At 40.0% G+C, this 16,720-nt stretch overlaps 1 protein-coding gene across 1 annotated transcript in view; it reads left to right on the forward strand.

Moving 5' to 3' along the window:
- LOC139167142 (dystrophin-like) overlaps positions 1-15,437 on the forward strand; it is a 1,540,372-nt gene extending 1,524,935 nt beyond the window's left edge. Inside the window, exon 75 of the mRNA XM_070751563.1 lies at positions 14,514-15,437. Within this exon, the coding sequence (XP_070607664.1) occupies positions 14,514-14,611 (98 nt within the window). The 3' untranslated portion in view covers positions 14,612-15,437. The remainder of the gene's footprint in view (positions 1-14,513) is intronic.
- Positions 15,438-16,720: the final 1,283 nt, after the last annotated feature.

Here is a 16,720-nt window from a genome sequence, read left to right on the forward strand (position 1 = left end):
TCGGTCCTTTTCCTCCTTACTATTTAATATCTACATGAAACTGCTGGGTGAGTTCATCCAAGGGCATGGGGTGAGGTATCATCAGTATGCAGATGATACCCAGCTTTATATCTCCACCCCTTGCCCAGTCAGTGAAGCAGTGGAAGTGATGTGCCGGTGTCTGGAAGCTGTTGGGTTCTGGATGGGTGTCAACAGACTCAAACTCAACCCTGATAAGACGGAGTGGTTGTGGGTTTTGCATCCCAAGGACAATTCCATCTGTCCATCCATTGCCCTGGGAGGGGAATCATTAACCCCCTCAGAGAGGGTCCGCAACTTGGGTGTCCTCCTCGATCCACAGCTCACATTAGAGAAACATCTTTCAGCTGTGGCGAGGGGGGCGTTTGCCCAGGTCCGCCTGGTGCACCAATTGCGGCCCTATTTGGACCGGGAGTCGCTGCTCACAGTCATTCATGCCCTCATCACCTCGAGGCTTGACTACTGTAACGCTCTCTACATGGGGCTACCTTTGAAAAATGTTCGGAAACTCCAGATCGTGCAGAATGCAGCTGCGAGAGCTATCATGGGCTTTCCTAAATATGCCCATGTCACACCAACACTCTGCAGTCTGCATTGGTTGCCGATCGATTTCCAGTCACAATTCAAAGTGTTGGTTATGACCTATAAAGCCCTTCATGGCATCGGACCAGAATATCTCTGGGACCGTCTTCTGCTGCACAAATCCCAGCGACCAGTTAGGTCCCACAGAGTTGGCCTTCTCCGGGTCCCGTCGACTAAACAATGCCGTTTGGCAGGACCCAGGGGAAGAGCCTTCTCTGTGGCGGCCCCGCCCCTCTAGAACCAACTCCCCCCGGATATCAGAGTTGCCCCCACCCTCCTTGCCTTAAAACCCACCTCTGTCGTCAGGCATGGGGGAATTGAGATATTCCCTTCCCCCTAGGCTTATAAAATTTATGGATGGTATGTCTATATGTATGATTGGTTCTTTAAATTGGGTTTTTTAAAATTACTTTTAATATTAGATTTGTTTATATTGTCTTTTTACTGTTGTTAGCTGCCCCGAGTCTACGGAGAGGGGCGGCATACAAATCTAATAAATAAATAAAATAAATAAATAAATACTTGTTTTCCCTACCGCCTGACTGCACTGTTCACCCATTTTGAGACTGTCAGAAATCACTACCCCTAAATCCTTTTCTTCTGAAGTTTTTGCTTACACAGAACTGCCAATACAATACTTAGATTGGGGATTCCTTTTCCCCAAGTGCATTATTTTACATTTGGAAACATTAAACTGCAGTTTCCATTGCTTTGACCATTTATCTAGTAAAGATAAATCATTTACCATATCACAGACGCCTCCAGGAATATCAACCCTATTGCACACTTTAGAGTCATCAGCAAATAGGCAAACCTTCCCCTATGTCACTCACAAACATATTAAAAAGAATAGGACCCAGAACAGACCCTTGTGGCACACCGCTTGTAACCTGTCTCTGCTCAGAATACTCGCCATTAACAATAACTCTCTGATGTCTACGCTTCAGCCAGCTGCAAATCGATTGAACTATCCAGGGATTAAGTCCAATCTTCACTAATTTATCTATCAGCTCTTTATGTGGAACTGTATTAAAGGCTTTGACAGATAGGCAATATCCACGGCACCACCTTGATCTAACACCTTTGTGACATAGTCAAAGAAATCAATGAGATTAGTCTGACATGATTTGCCTTCAGTAAAGCCATGCTGATTTGGGTCCAATAAGTTATTGTTTTTTAGGTGCTGATTTATCCTCTTTTTGAGTAGAGTCTCCATCATTTTAACTACAACTGATATCAAGCTAACTGGCCTGTAGTTACCAGCTTCTTCTCTACTGCCCTTCTTGTGGATAGGCACAACACTGGCCATTCTCCAATCCTCAGGAACATCTCCTGTTAACAGGGATTGGTTAAACAAATCAGTCAGGGGGGTAGCAATGACAGATCTGAGTTCTTTAAGAACTCTGGGGTGGATGCCATCTGGACCCATTGCCTTATTTATCTTTAATCATTCAAGTTCCTCTAAAACATTGGCTTCTAAGATCACTGGAGATGAATCCATACAGCTGGAAGCAATGCTATTTCCCTCTATAGTACTATTTTGTAAAGTGTCTTTTGAGAAAATTGAACAGAAGAAGCTATTGAAATGGTCAGCGATCTCCTTATTCCCATCAATGCATGTATTATTCCCGGTACTAAGCTTCGTGATGCTGCAGTTTTTCTTCTTCCTATCACTAATATATCTGAAGAAGGTTTTATCCACCTTCTTTACAGATTTGGCAATTTCTTCCTCTTTTGAGGCTTTAGCAGTATATATTATCTGTTTTGCCTCCTTCTGTCTCATTTTATACACCTCTCTATCAGCTATACTTCCAGACTCTTTATACCTCCTATAGGCAGCCTTTTTTTCATTGACTATAGCCCTTACATCATTGCTAAACCATAGCGGTTTCTTCTTCCTTTTATCTTTAGTTATTTGTCTTACATACAGTCCAGTGGCTTTTAAGATGGCCTTTTTTAATACAGTCCACTGGGTGCTCGCTCCTGCCATTTTATCCCTCCCCTTTAATTCATTATTTAAATATTCCCCCATTGCATTAAAATTTGTTTTTCTGAAATCCAATACTTTGGTTGCAGTATAGGATTGCTCACAATCAGTTTTTACATCAAACCACAAACATAGATGGTCACTGCAACCTAAATTTTCTCCCACCTTGACCTCTGAAACCCAATTCCCATTCGTAAAAACTAAATCTAGAATATTCTCCCCTCTAGTTGGTGTCTTAACCAGCTGTGCCAAAGCTGCTCCTGTAAAGGCCTCTACTATATTCTTACTTTTGCATGTAAGGGCACTGGGGATATTCCAGTCAACATCAGGCATGTTGAAATCACCCATAACCACAATATCTCCCTTTACTGCCATTTGGGTAATTTCATCCACCATCTTGTCATATTCCTCAGATTGCCCTGGAGGCCAATTCTCATGACAGAACCTTCTTCATTTTGCATGCAAATCCAGAGAGTCTCCAGATCTTTACATGTATTTTAAATTAGTGTTGTTTTTAGACTTTCTTTAACATAAATGGCTACTCCACCTCCCCTTCTCTCTATTCTATCCTTCCTATACAGTGTATATCCTGGTATGGATATTTCCCATTCATTAGAATCCTTAAACCATGTCTCAGTTATGGCAACCAGATCCAAATTATCTCTAGATATTATGGCCATTAACTCACAGAACCTGTTGCTCAAGCTTCGAGCATTTGTGCACATTACCCGAAGAACATTATTGTCATTATTAGTTTGCCCCTTATCATCAACAACTACATCTATTTTATTTGCAGCTCCCTTTTCATAAGCTTCCAGAAACTGATTTATCCTCATTGGTCGGGGACAGAAATCATCCACATCAGTTACATCTCTGTCCCCTTTACCTAGTTTAAATGCCTGTCCAAAAAAGTTCTGAATTCCTCACTGAGCACCTGGGTACCTCTGTATGATGGATGTAAACCATCCCTCTTAAACAACTCCCTATTAGACCACCTACTGATATCATGACTTACATAGCCAAAACCTTCACCTTTATACCACTGCCTTAACCACACATTAAACTCTCTGATACAAGTTGTTTTATCCTCCTGGCCACAAACCAGTAACACCTCTGAGAAAGTTACTGAATCAGTTATTTTACCCAGCTCCACACTTAGACATTGAAAATCTCTTTTTACTACATTAACATTTCTCTGGGACAAATCATTTGTGCCAAGATGCACCACCATATCAACGTTATTACCTTGACAATGTTTGTAATCTGCCTCCTGTCCCTGCTGGCAGTGACCCCTGGGAGACACCTCATCAGCTTCACCACATCCTTACTCTGTCTCAAATCAACACCTCTAACAGTCGGGTCACCCACAAGAAAATGTGTCCTCTTTTTATTTCTACTAACTGCACTTGACAGTTTGGTGACACTATGCATCTCACTTACAACAACTTCCCCTTTGAACATCCCCTCATTCTTCGCCTGAGGGGCCTTGCTAATATCTACAACATCCTTACTATTTAAATCCGCAAGAACATTATAGGAATTCGATACAGAGAGACCAAAATTGCTATGTTTTTGCTCCACTGCACGTAATCTTCCTGAACCAACAGTTGTCCACACAGCCCTCCTCCTCGGGGGGGCGCTGTGGAAGTGGAGGCTGCACACATGGCTGCATAACAGCACATGGCTGGGACAATCTTTCCACTTCTGACTGCAAGCTACAAACTAAGGACTGCAATCTAGAGATCTCGCCATATAAACTAGATGTCCTTATGCAAAGAGGGCAGCACACCAAGTTCCACAAGGTACTACAGAACACAATAGCCAAACAAGTATTACACTACACCAAGCCAGTCATCTTAATAATGTATTGAAATACAAGTACTTAGCAAGAAAATGAACAACCCCTATTGCTAACAAACTTTGCTGGTTTTGGTTTATAGTTATATGATTTGCGCGCCGTCATGCGTGCAGGCCACTACCTTTCTTTCTCCTTCTCTCTGATTTGAAAGTGCCATTTAAAATGGCTTTCCCCTCCTTTTTATCCTTACCAGTCTAGTCCTGCCCTAGCCTAATCTGTGAGTGGTCTGTGCTTGAACACAAACTGCCAATAAAATTGCCCCTTACAGCTTGAACACAAACTGCCAATAAAATTGTCCCTTACAGCTTGAACACAAACTGCCAATAAAATTGTCCCTTACAGCTTGAACTCAAACTGCCAATAAAATTGTCCCGTACAGCCAGTAATATCTGCCCCACCTCCTTGAATTCAAAAAATACAAAATGTAAAAAGCACTACCTTTCTCTCTCCTTCTCTGTGATGTGAAAGTGCAATTTAAAATAGCTTTCCCCTCCTTTTTATCCTTCCCAGTCTAGTCCTGCCCCAGCCTAATCTGTGAGTGGTCTGTGCTTGAACACAAACTGCCAATAAAATTGTCCCTTACAGCTTGATGAAGCAACCCGTACTAGGCCCAAACCATCTCAGCCTGTTAGGTGGACAATCGGATACCAAAAGGCTTTTGAAGGGCTCAAAAAATTGTTTGCAAAGGAGTCAATCCTACAACACAGTTTGTGATTCAGTCAGATGCCAGCGATGTGGCAATAGCAAGTGTGTTGTTACAAGACAACGGAAAGGGACAGCTGTTACTGTGTGCATACCTTTCCAAAAAGCTGACCCCCACCAAAAGGAGATGGGCCATTTGGGAGAAGGAAGCGTTTGCTGTATTTGTAGCACTGGTAACCTGGAGGCATTTCTTAGAAGGTGGAACAATTCCTTTTGATGTGTGGACTGATCATAAGAACCTCAAGGCATCAAAGACCCCCTCGGAGGCTTTCTCCTAAACAAGTACATTGGGTCCAATACTTCAGATGTTTTAACTTCACACTGAAACATATCCTAGCTGGGAAGAATCTCCTTGCTGATGGCTTTGTCACAAAACCCCCAGTATAACAGCCAAACAGAAGAAGAAATCCATTCAATCATCCTGTGCCTTCCCCCACCTCTGGAAAATAAAGAGAAAGTTGCACCTGTCCACACCAGACCAGACTAGGAGACAACCCTCACCAAGAGAAAAGGAGTGGGAGAACAAATTGAAGTCTGCTTTGCCAACTGACTAGTGGTTCAACAACCTCAAGAAAATCCTAAAACTGAGGGAAGGATTGTCTTGGAAGGGAACCAAATTATATGTGCCTGCCAGCCTGCGATTAGAGATTCTCCAGCGGAATCATGACTCCAGTCTAGGGGGTAACTTCGGGTTCCTGAAAACATTGCACCTGCTGGTGCGGAGGCAGTTCTGGTAGCAGTTCTAGGCAGTTCTAGGATGTGTGCAGAAGTCAAAGATTATGTGAGAAGTTGTATTACTTGTGCCACCAGAAAACATACACCTGGAAAAACCCCAAGGTTGCTACAGCAAGTCACCAACCCTAGTAGATTCTGAGAAGAAATAGTGATGGATTTCACTGTGCAACTCCCCGAGAGCAAGGGTAACACTGTTATTTGGACTGTCATCAATTTATTTTCCAAGCTCATTTTATCACTTGTTCAGGACTACCCACAGCCAGACATCTGGCTAAGTTATTCCTAAAACACATTTACAGGTTGCATGGAGTCCTACGTAGAATCATATAAGATCAGGGGGTCCAATTCACCACCAGATTCTGGAGAGAATTCGTCTGTGCCATTGGTTCCACCCAAGGACTTAGCTCTGTGTTCCACTCTTCCACAAATGGAGCATATTGTTCCACTAATGCCTTAGTGAGATACCAGCAAGACAATTGGGCAGAACTGCTGCCTTTTGCGGGCATGCAAATCTGGGCAAAAGTATCCCTGGCCACAGCCAAGAGATGGTAATTGAGGCTCAGCTGTGGGTCCAGGAGGACACCCAAGTTGTGGACCTTGTCTGAGGGGGTCAGAGATTCCCTTCCCCCAGGACAATGGACAGATAGATGGAACAGTCATTTGGTGGAAATGCCCAAAGCCACTTGGACTTGTCTGGGCTGAGCTTGAGCCTATTGGCTATAATCTAGACCCTTACAGCCTGCAGGCACCAGCACATAACATCAACAACTTCACTGAATTGACATGGGGGGGAGATATATGATACCTCACCCCATGTATTGATGATACCTCACCCCATATCATTGGATGATCTCACCCAGTGGCTTCATGTAAATATTAAATAGTAGAGGAGAGAGGACTGACTCCTGGGGCACCTCACAAAGTAGGGGCTGAGGGGTAGACCTCTGCCCCTCCACTAGCACTGACTGCGAATGACCGGCGAGGTAGGAGGAGAATCACCATAAAATGGTGCATCCCACTTCCAACCCCTCCAGCTGCTGCAGAAGGATGCCATGGTCAATGGTATCAAAGGCCACTGAGAGGTCAAGAAGCACCAGGATAGAGGAATAACCCTTATCTGGGGCCCACCAGAGATCATCCATCAGTGTGACCAAAGTGGTTTCTGTGCTGTGATTGGTCCTGAAACCAGACTGAAAAGGGTCTAGATAATCGGCTTCATCTAAGGACTGTCGGAGCTGGAGTGCCACCGCCTTCTCAACAAAGGAAGGCAGGTTTGAGACTGGCCTAAAGTTCTTCAACTCGGCTGGATCCAGAGATATTTCTTGACGAGGGCTTGCACAACCACCTCCTTCAGCAGCTGTGGAAAGGACCCATCACTCAAGGAAGCATTAATCATCGCCTGGATCCAGCCACATGTCACCTCACAGGTGGTCGAAACCAGCCAGGAGGGGCATGGGGTCAGTAAACAGGTGGAGGAACTCACAGCTCCCATGGTCTTGTCCACTTCATCAAGAGTTACCAGGTCAAACTCATCCCAAACAACAGGATTAAGGCCTGACCCTGCCACCTCGGTCTGAATTCTCCAGTTGAAATCCAGGTTGTTCTGAATTTGAGTGACTATCTGCAAGAAACTATACAAATTCCTCAACTCAACCCTGTAAGGACTCCTCCGCTGCTCCTTATTCAAGAGGGAGCGGGTCACCCTAAACAGGGTGGCTGGACAAGAATCTGCAGATGCAATAAAAGCAGTAATGTACGCCAACTTTGCCGCCTCTCTCGCCACAAGTTCAGCTTTTACCAGTGTTCGGTCAGACTTAGAGTTACTGTCCCTCCATAATCATTCTAGGCATCTCTTTCGGCATTTCATCCCCCGGAGTTCCTCAGAAAACCAAGGATATCTCCACAGTTTACAGCTTCGGAGAGGCCACAAAAGCGCAATCCAGTCCAAAGCCTCTGCTGTGGCCTTATTTCATGCCGTCACCAGAGATTTGGCCAGGCTATGGACAAGCGGTCGGGAATTTCCCCATCTAGGTCCATTAGGCATCTGGGGAGGAACCACCTAATCGGTTCCACCTCCCTGCGATGGGGGATTGGCCCATCAAAGTCCAGCCTCAGCAGAGAGTGATCTGACCATAACAAGGGTGTGATTTTTTTTTAGGGATTTGCGCATGCGTCGCCTGAGTTAGACACCTCCAGGGGACACTCTTAAATGTGAATTAGAAAAGTAAATATTATCCCCTGCTAACCCTCTCAGACTTGGCGAAAAGTGGATTGAGAGGAAGAGAATCAAATCGAGATCTTGAAAACGTATTTGGATCATCTCAAAAGAGAAGCAACTAGAAAATTATCGCTTTAAACTGTGAGTAAAAAAGAGAACAGGGAGAAAATGGCAACTACTCCTGATCTGGGGGAAAAAATGGATTCACTTTTAATGGCATTTGCAAATATGGGACAACAACTTAAAGAGATGCAAATGGCTATAGCTGCAATGAGTGCAGGAGTTAAGGAGTTAAAAGACCAATCTAAATCACAGGATGGGAGGATTGTGAAACTGGAGGAGGGGAAAAGCCGTCATGAGTTACGCATAAACAATTTAGAAGACAGACAAAGAAGATCTAACTTACGTCTAAGAGGTTTTAAACAAGACTTTGCTGAAAGCAAATCACTGGCTTCAGGAAAATAAGATCAAAGTTGATTTAAATGAATTTGAAAGAGCTCATTGGGTTTTCAGCCCTCGGAATCCAGGCAACCAGAGAGATATCATTGTGAGATTTATTTCGGAAAGGAGGGCTGCTGAGATCTACAGAGAATTGAAGCAAATTTCAAATCTACATTATAAAGGCACTCCGATATGCGTTCTAAAGGATCTCTCTGCTCAGACACTGCAGGCAAGAAACCAATTGAGACCTATCGCGAATCTTCTATTTCAAAATGGAGTTCGCTTTCCCTGGAAGCACCTGGCTACGATAATGGTTTTCAAAGATACAAAAGTTTTTCACGCAAGATCTTTGGAGGAGGGGGAAAAAATGCTCCAGCAACTGGGGATTGAACCGAATTTAAACCAGCAGGCATCATCAGCGAAGGAGATAGTTGGAGCGGAAGGGGGGAGAGAAACTGAAGATCTGATTCGGGACTTGTTTACAGCTGAACCAATTTGCATCACAGACCAACATGAGAAAGATGAAAAGATCGCGGCTTTACTCCAGGAGAAAGAGAAGAAAGAAGAACCCAGAACCACATGTCAAAAGAAGAAATAAGAACTGAATTGTTAAAGTGGTATTATTGTTCTCAGTTGATTTGCTTCTTTGTGTATTCTCTTCTAATTAACAGGGGGAAAAGAGGGAAGGGGGGGGTTCCTTTACTGTTCTTAAAGGGGAAATGTTGGGAGCATCCTTAGTGGGTTAGCAAATCCATGGGTGCCACTTCGGATCAACGGAATTTCTTTTTGTTGACCCCCTTTTGGGGGGGTGCAGTGGAAGGGGCACTAGGGTGGGGGTTTAAGATAATTAACAAAGAATTTTCCATTAGGCTCTGTTTTGCAGGAGGGGGAAATATATTTAAGTATGTATAATGGGTGAAAGGATTTTGATGTCACTAAACGTGAACGGAATGGCGTCACAAAAAATACGTTACAGAATTATGAAGCTCACAAAGGAAGGAAAAGATCAGATAAATTAGTTAACAATAGTGATTGGAAATGGATTTATGAGTCTCGGGGGAATACAAAAAGCAGAGGGGTAGCAATACTTATTCATCAAAGAGTTCCTTTTGAGTTAACCCATATTAAAAGTGATAAAGATGGAAGAATGTTATTCATTAAGGGGAATCTAAGGATTCCAGGCTACTCGCTGGGGAGAGCTCCCCCCCGGGGGTCTCAGGCTGTTCTCCCTCCTCTTCGTCCTGGCATTCCTCTTCCCCACCTGCCTGGTCCTCCTCCTCCTCCTGTTCCTCATCCTCCCCCTCTGAGCATGGAGCCGGCAGATTTCCAGCCGTTCCCTGAGGAGCCTCAGACTGAATCACAACAGGAATTAACAGCAGGAAAGGGGGAAAAGAAAAAGTTACACTTAAATAAAATTAATATGTTGGACCTCCACGCAAACGTGGCAAATAGGGATACGTTCTATTCAGCAAGACATAATAAATTTAGTTGTATTGATTATATACTAATGAATAAAACGGGGAATACACATCTAAAGAGAGCTGAAGTTAAAAGTATCTGGTTATCAGATCATGCTCCATTATTAGCAGTGATAGAAATGGATCTAAGCAAACAACAAAGGATCTGGAGATATAACCCTGTTGTTTCGGTTAATGAAAAAGATAGACTCAAATTGCAAAAAGAATTGTGTGAATTTTTTAATCTAAATGATACAGGAGAAATCAAGCAAACAATAATTTGGGATACACATAAGACTTTCATGAGAGGCAATTGTATTAGTACTGAAATTTATATTTTAAAAAGATGGGAGGTAGAAAGAGAAAAAATAATTAAAGAAATAGATTTAATCCAAGAGAGTCTGAGAATTAGAGAATGGAACAACCTATTAAAAATTAAGAAAAAGAAATTGAAATTTCTTGATGAGCAGCAATGGAATAAAATGAAGACGATTGTAAAACACAGAATTATGGGATGGGGAACAAATCAATGAAACAAATGGTACATTACTTGAAAAAAGAAAGGAGAAATCTTGTATCCCTGCTTTAAAAGATAAGGATGGTGTAATAAAACATAGCAATATTGAGCTGGAAAAAATAATGAAATATTTTTATGAAAATTTATATAAAAAAGAACAAATCATAATGCAAACTATAGAGGTTAAGGAGAAACTAACAGAAGAAGATAGACAAATATTAAATGCAAAAATAACAAACGATGAAATATCTAGAGTTATTAAAGGCTAAAACCTGCTAAGGCTCCAGGTCCGGATGATTTTACTGGTGAATATTATAAGACTTATATGAATGAATTGTTACCGCATCTGGAGAAATTGTTTAATAATGTTTTCCAAACCTTTGGTATTCCACAGTCATGGAAGACCTCGGAGATCATAACTATCCCAAAGCCGGATCGCGATTTAATGGATCCAGGTTCCTATCATCCCATCAGTCTACTTAATCAGGATTACAAAATATTTATGAAAATTTTGGCAAATAGGTTAGAGAGTATTTTACCAAAAATAATTGGAGAAGATCAATATGGATTTGTTAAAGGAAAAAAGATTTATGAACCAATTAGAAACGTTGTTAATGCATTACACCATGCTACTACTACCACCAAAAGAAAATTAAGTATTTTAAAGTTAGATGTGTATAAAGCTTTCGATAAAGTTAACCATAATTATTTGTTTCAGTTGTATAAGGACTTAAATATGGGAGATAATTTTTGTCAAATTATAAGAGCAATTTATAAGGATAACACAGCTTATATTAGGGTAAATGGAAATAGAACAGAGAAGGTTAAAATCCAAAATGGAACTAAGCAGGGCTGTCCACTATCCCCAATGCTATTTGCATTGGCAATTGAGGTCTTAGCAAATAAAATTAGAAACGACAAGGACTGGAGAGGTTACCAAATAGGAAAACTTGAATTAAAATTAAATCTTTTTGCAGATGATGCTATAGTATTGACTGAAACCCCAATTGAAATGATGAAAAGAATAATGGTTTTACTTCAGGAATTTAAAGATCAATCGGGTCTTTCAGTTAATATAGAGAAATCAGAGATAATTTGTTTAAATACAGGTCCTAAAGAGCAAATCGAGATACGAAAAGTTTCAGGATTGAAATTAGGATGTAAAAAAATGAAATATTTAGGAGTTTGGTTATTTAAAAATCCTAATAGAATTGCGACAGTTAATTATAATTAAATATGGAAGAGAATTCAAAAGCAGATAAAAAACTGGAAGGAAAAAAGATTGAGAAGAATGGCAAAGATTAGAGCTCTTAAAATGATGATTATTCCAAAAATGATGTACTTATTTCAGGTCTTGCGAGGTACCTTTCCAGGGGCAAAATTGAGAGAATGGGATAGCAAACTAAATTTCTGGATTGAAGGAAATAAAACACCTAGAATAAGGAAAAGATGGCTGTTTGCCAATAAGAAAGAGGGGGTGGGGGAGCCCGAGCTTAGAGTTATATAGGGAAGCATTTCAAATAGAAAGATTAATGGAACTACAGTTATTAGGGGGGGGAAAGTGGGTGGAATTGGAAAAGGAGATCAACAGTATAAATAATAAGGAGTTATTATTTAAAAAATGGAGTAAAATAGAAATTAATAGTTTAACCGACCCTCTGAAAGCAGTTTTAGAAATATGGTTAAAATGGCAGGGGAAATTGGGAATTAGAAACTCAAATTTATCAACATTGCACGTATTGAATACAAATAATGACGTTAACTTAAGCAGAATTATAAAAGAATTAAATAATAAAGGGATAATGAGAATAGAACAATTATATGAGAAGGATAGAAGAGTTAACAGAACTCGGTTGGAATGGTAGTTGGGTCAACAGAAATGGCTGCAGATTAATGCAATATGTAAATATTTAAACAAAAGCGAGAATAAAGAAGCCTTTTTGAGAGAAGAAAATTGCTTAGAGAAAACATTAAAAGAAAAGATTAATGATACAAAAGCACAGGCAAGTAATATATATAGAATGTTATTGCAAGCGGAAGAGGGAGTAATAAAAGGTTTGACAAGATGCTGGCAAAACGATTTACAAATCGATGAAAGAGAAATGAAAGAAATAGTAGAAAACATACATAAAACTAAGAATACAAGAGTTAGAGAGATGAGAAGGAAAATTTTACATAAATGGTACTACACACCAGCACAACTTTCACACTTCCAGAGGAAAGGGAAAGGTAATTGTTGGCATGGTTGCCAAAAGAAAGGAATCTTTATGCATATGTTCTGGGAGTGTGTCAAAGTTCAGAAATTTTGGAAGGAAGTGCAGAATGAAATAAATAAAATGTTAAATATTAAGTGGATAATTACAAAAGAAATGGCGATATTAGTTAAACAAAGAGAATTAAGAGACTTCAAAGAAATAAAAACTGCAGCATTGGAAAGCGCTCAAGCGGTAGTGGTATTGGGTTGGATAGAGTCTAAAAAATTGGACATTACAGAATTGGTACTGGTACATGGTGGATCACATTCATTTTGAAAACATGGAAATAAGATTAAACAATTTTGATGAAAACAAATTGGAGAAGCTGATGGTACGATGGAATAAGGTGAAAGATTATATGTTGAGTAGAATTTGTGACGAAATGCGAAAAATAAACTCCAACCACTCTTTGAATAGTAAACAAATGCAAACTAGAGCTAAGGAAATAAAAGAACATAAACTAGTAAATATTTGACCCCCCCAATTGGTGGTGGTGGTGGTGGTGGGTATTGTCAGTCGGGTGATGGACACATGCACTGTGCACTGTTTTAATGTTTGTTTTATGTTATATACAAATGTGCAAAACCAATAAAAATATTATAAAACAAAAACAAGGGTGTGATTTAAACATTCTAGCTATGCTATTAATTACAAATGATCCACACCCTTGTCCAGCAGGTGCGTGCGTGCCTGTAGGCATGAGATTTGGCTTTTGCAAATGCACAGCAAGCAAAGTCTCACACAAGGATGCTCTTGCACAGGAGATTTCGCCGATTTTCAGTGATCCCTTTGTTGGCAAAATCTCACACACACAAGATTTCACTTGCTGCGCATTCACAGGAGCCAAATCTTATGCCTATGGATGTGCATGCATCTTGTGCCTATGTGTGCATGCCCCCGCTAGACATGCATGTGCCCACGATAATCCCGGAGGGTGTACCAGTAACAGCCAGTAAGTGCAACCCTCGAAAGCATCCTCACATGAGATTTTGCTTGCTGCATATGTGCAGAAGCCAAATCTCATGAGGGCGTGCAGAGGTGCAGAGATGCATACACTTCTTAATTTCCGCTACCAGAATCCCGATCCCAGCCATACAGGATGCAACACACTACTGGAACCTTCACATTCCATTTGTAACTCAAGAATTCATGGGAATAAATCTCATACCTTTAACACAATCACTCTTTCCTTTCACACATGCATTCACTAATCAAATGCTTTGTTAAGTGCACATGAGGTATTTCAAGGTGGATAAGGCCAAGGGGAGCCTAGTGATGAAACAGGCCATCTGCTTAAGACCATCCAAGGCCTCCACGACATGCTCCTCACAATTGCTTCCCCCGATTTGTCATGCCGGGTCACTTACCGTGCAAAGGTCTCTCAGCCACGCAGGCCCCTCTGACACTCTTTGCTATGCTCAGGCCTTGCCCAGCACTTTGCAGGCCAAAACAAAGTATTGGATACACGGGGGCCGCACCCTTCTGACCCACCATTTTGACTTGAAAAGTGTGGAGTGGGTGGGGAATAGACATGTTGCAGAGCCTCTGTGATTGTTCATAAGGGCGAACAACTGCCGTGGTTCTGCAACATCTGTAGTTTTGGGACTTGGTTATAAACACTATTGCATAACTTTGAATGTTTGCTAAGGGAACGCTTGTAACCCAGGGATTACCTGTAATTATTATATTTACAGATATTCACAAGACAGGTCAATTTATGCCTTTCTCTTTTTTTTCTTACAGGCAACAATGTAGTTAGCCTTTTCCACGTGGCAGATGACTTGGGCCGAGCAATGGAAACCTTAGTGACAGTGATGACTGACAACAAATTAGTAGAATAACAAGTTCTATTTTACAACTTCAGGCATAATCTGCATGGTTTTTATAATATTCATATGACAGGATTAGACTGTAAGAGTTTACATGAAAACAAATATATATTTTTGTGAAGAATAGTGGTACTATGCTGTAGATTTCAGTAGTTTCTTAAGTCTGTTATTGTTAACAATGGCAGGTTTTACACATCTATGCAATTGTACAAAAGATAACAAAACCCCTAAATGTAAAATCTTGACAGCTAATAACTTGCCACTTCTTTATATGGAATTTTGAGTTGTTTAAAAAGAATTTATAGCTATTATAAAGAAAGGTTGTAAACAAGTGTACTTTATAAAAATGTTTATATAAATCCCTATAAACACAAAGGAAAAAAAATGAGGCAGTGCATTTGTTTAGCATCACTTCAACTTGGTAATTATATCCAACAGGTATTCATGTTCTATGTTCTTTTCCTTAAAATCAAACAGAATTTCTGCAATGCTAATCAGCCTACATTTCTTGTATCTGATTACCTCTTGCTTTAAAATTATTATTTTCCAAAACTTTCAGTTGAGATAGCTTTCCATATCCTGAGCAAGTCTTACTAGAATTATCCAGGTAGTTGGCAATAATATGAAAGAGCACATTATCAGAATTTGCTAAAGTAAGACAAATTGAACTCATATTCTAAGCTCTTATTTCCTCTATACTTTGGATCTGAATGTTAAAAGTGAACACAAAATAGAAATTGCCTTATTGAATTATACCAGTGAACTTAGTTGTCCTTATCCTGCCTCTGGCACTGGCCAGCACCTTAATGCTTCAAAATAAAAATATGATTTGCTTTCATGCCCTGTGATGCCACTTTTTATCAGATATTCTGCATCTCTGTGTGTATTGGGATGAAAACTTGATTATAGATACCAGTCTGTATCTGTGATCTGTATAATCTTAAGATTATTCATATTATTATTTAATATTTCATTTTTATAGAAAAGGTATTGTATTGAAAATTGCCTAAACTCTTTAAAAAACACATAGCACTAGTTTTTATCTTGTAACTAATTCCAAGGAGCCACACCAATTTCACACCAACAGTAATAAAACTGAATAGTGTGGCAAAATGGTAAACACCAACTTTATCAGTTGCTTAAAGTAGTCACAGTGCTTCATGAGAAGCTGGTTGCCCAAAATGAAATCCAGCAATTCTAGTCTGCAAGTAATGCCGCACAATTAACAATGACTCAGGATAGGGATGATTAAAAAAAACAGATGTTAGAAAACAGTTCCTCAAAGTTACTATTATAAAATGTTGAGGGGCTGTTAACAAAAGCTTCATCATTTCTTTTTCCCCCACCAGCCTTTAATTCCATTGTCTAAAGACAGATTTTTACCATCTAATAAATTTTGTACTTTGCAAAAGTTAAATCTTGTATGGTATAATTAAAACACAGGTGAAAAATATATTTTATTATAAATGCTAGTTAACATTCAACATGGATAGTCATGGTATTTCTACCTCACTTTCATTCTGTGGTGTTCCTGACAATTATGTAGAGAAGGTATGCATTGCTAACCGCTGTGTAATATTGTGTAAACTAGTGTTCTTTTAATACCAATATGGTATAAAACAATTAAAATTTAACAACTTGCAAAGAAAGTCCATACATTTTCATGCTTTTTTTAAAGACTTTGGGCACAATTCAGTCTAGCATGAGCACAGTGATTACCCACAAATAAATTAGTCTTCAGTTTTAAAAAGCTCTTTCCTGCTCTTTCTTTAGTGAGTCTCGTGTGCTGAAGCAACAAGCTTTCTCTTTCATTCAGGAGTGTTTTCTTCCCTTCTGGAGATGCACACTAAAATGAGCATTAAAGGGGCTCTGTTATGTCCTACACAAATCCTACTCTTGGTAAAGGACCGCACTGATGTAATGCTAGACTGAATCATAGGCTTCATTTACAAATGAATATCCTATATATTTCATACACTTTATGTAAGATTTTACCAATTCAATTATAGGATGGAATTTTTTTTTCTTTTTATGCCTTAAGTTTTCTTAAATTTTAAAAGATTTGAGATTAATAGAGTGCACAACTACTTTAATCAGGATTATTTCTTTTGTAGACATTAG

Source organism: Erythrolamprus reginae, chromosome 4, assembly GCF_031021105.1.
Source record: "Erythrolamprus reginae isolate rEryReg1 chromosome 4, rEryReg1.hap1, whole genome shotgun sequence".
NCBI lineage: Eukaryota > Metazoa > Chordata > Lepidosauria > Squamata > Dipsadidae > Erythrolamprus > Erythrolamprus reginae.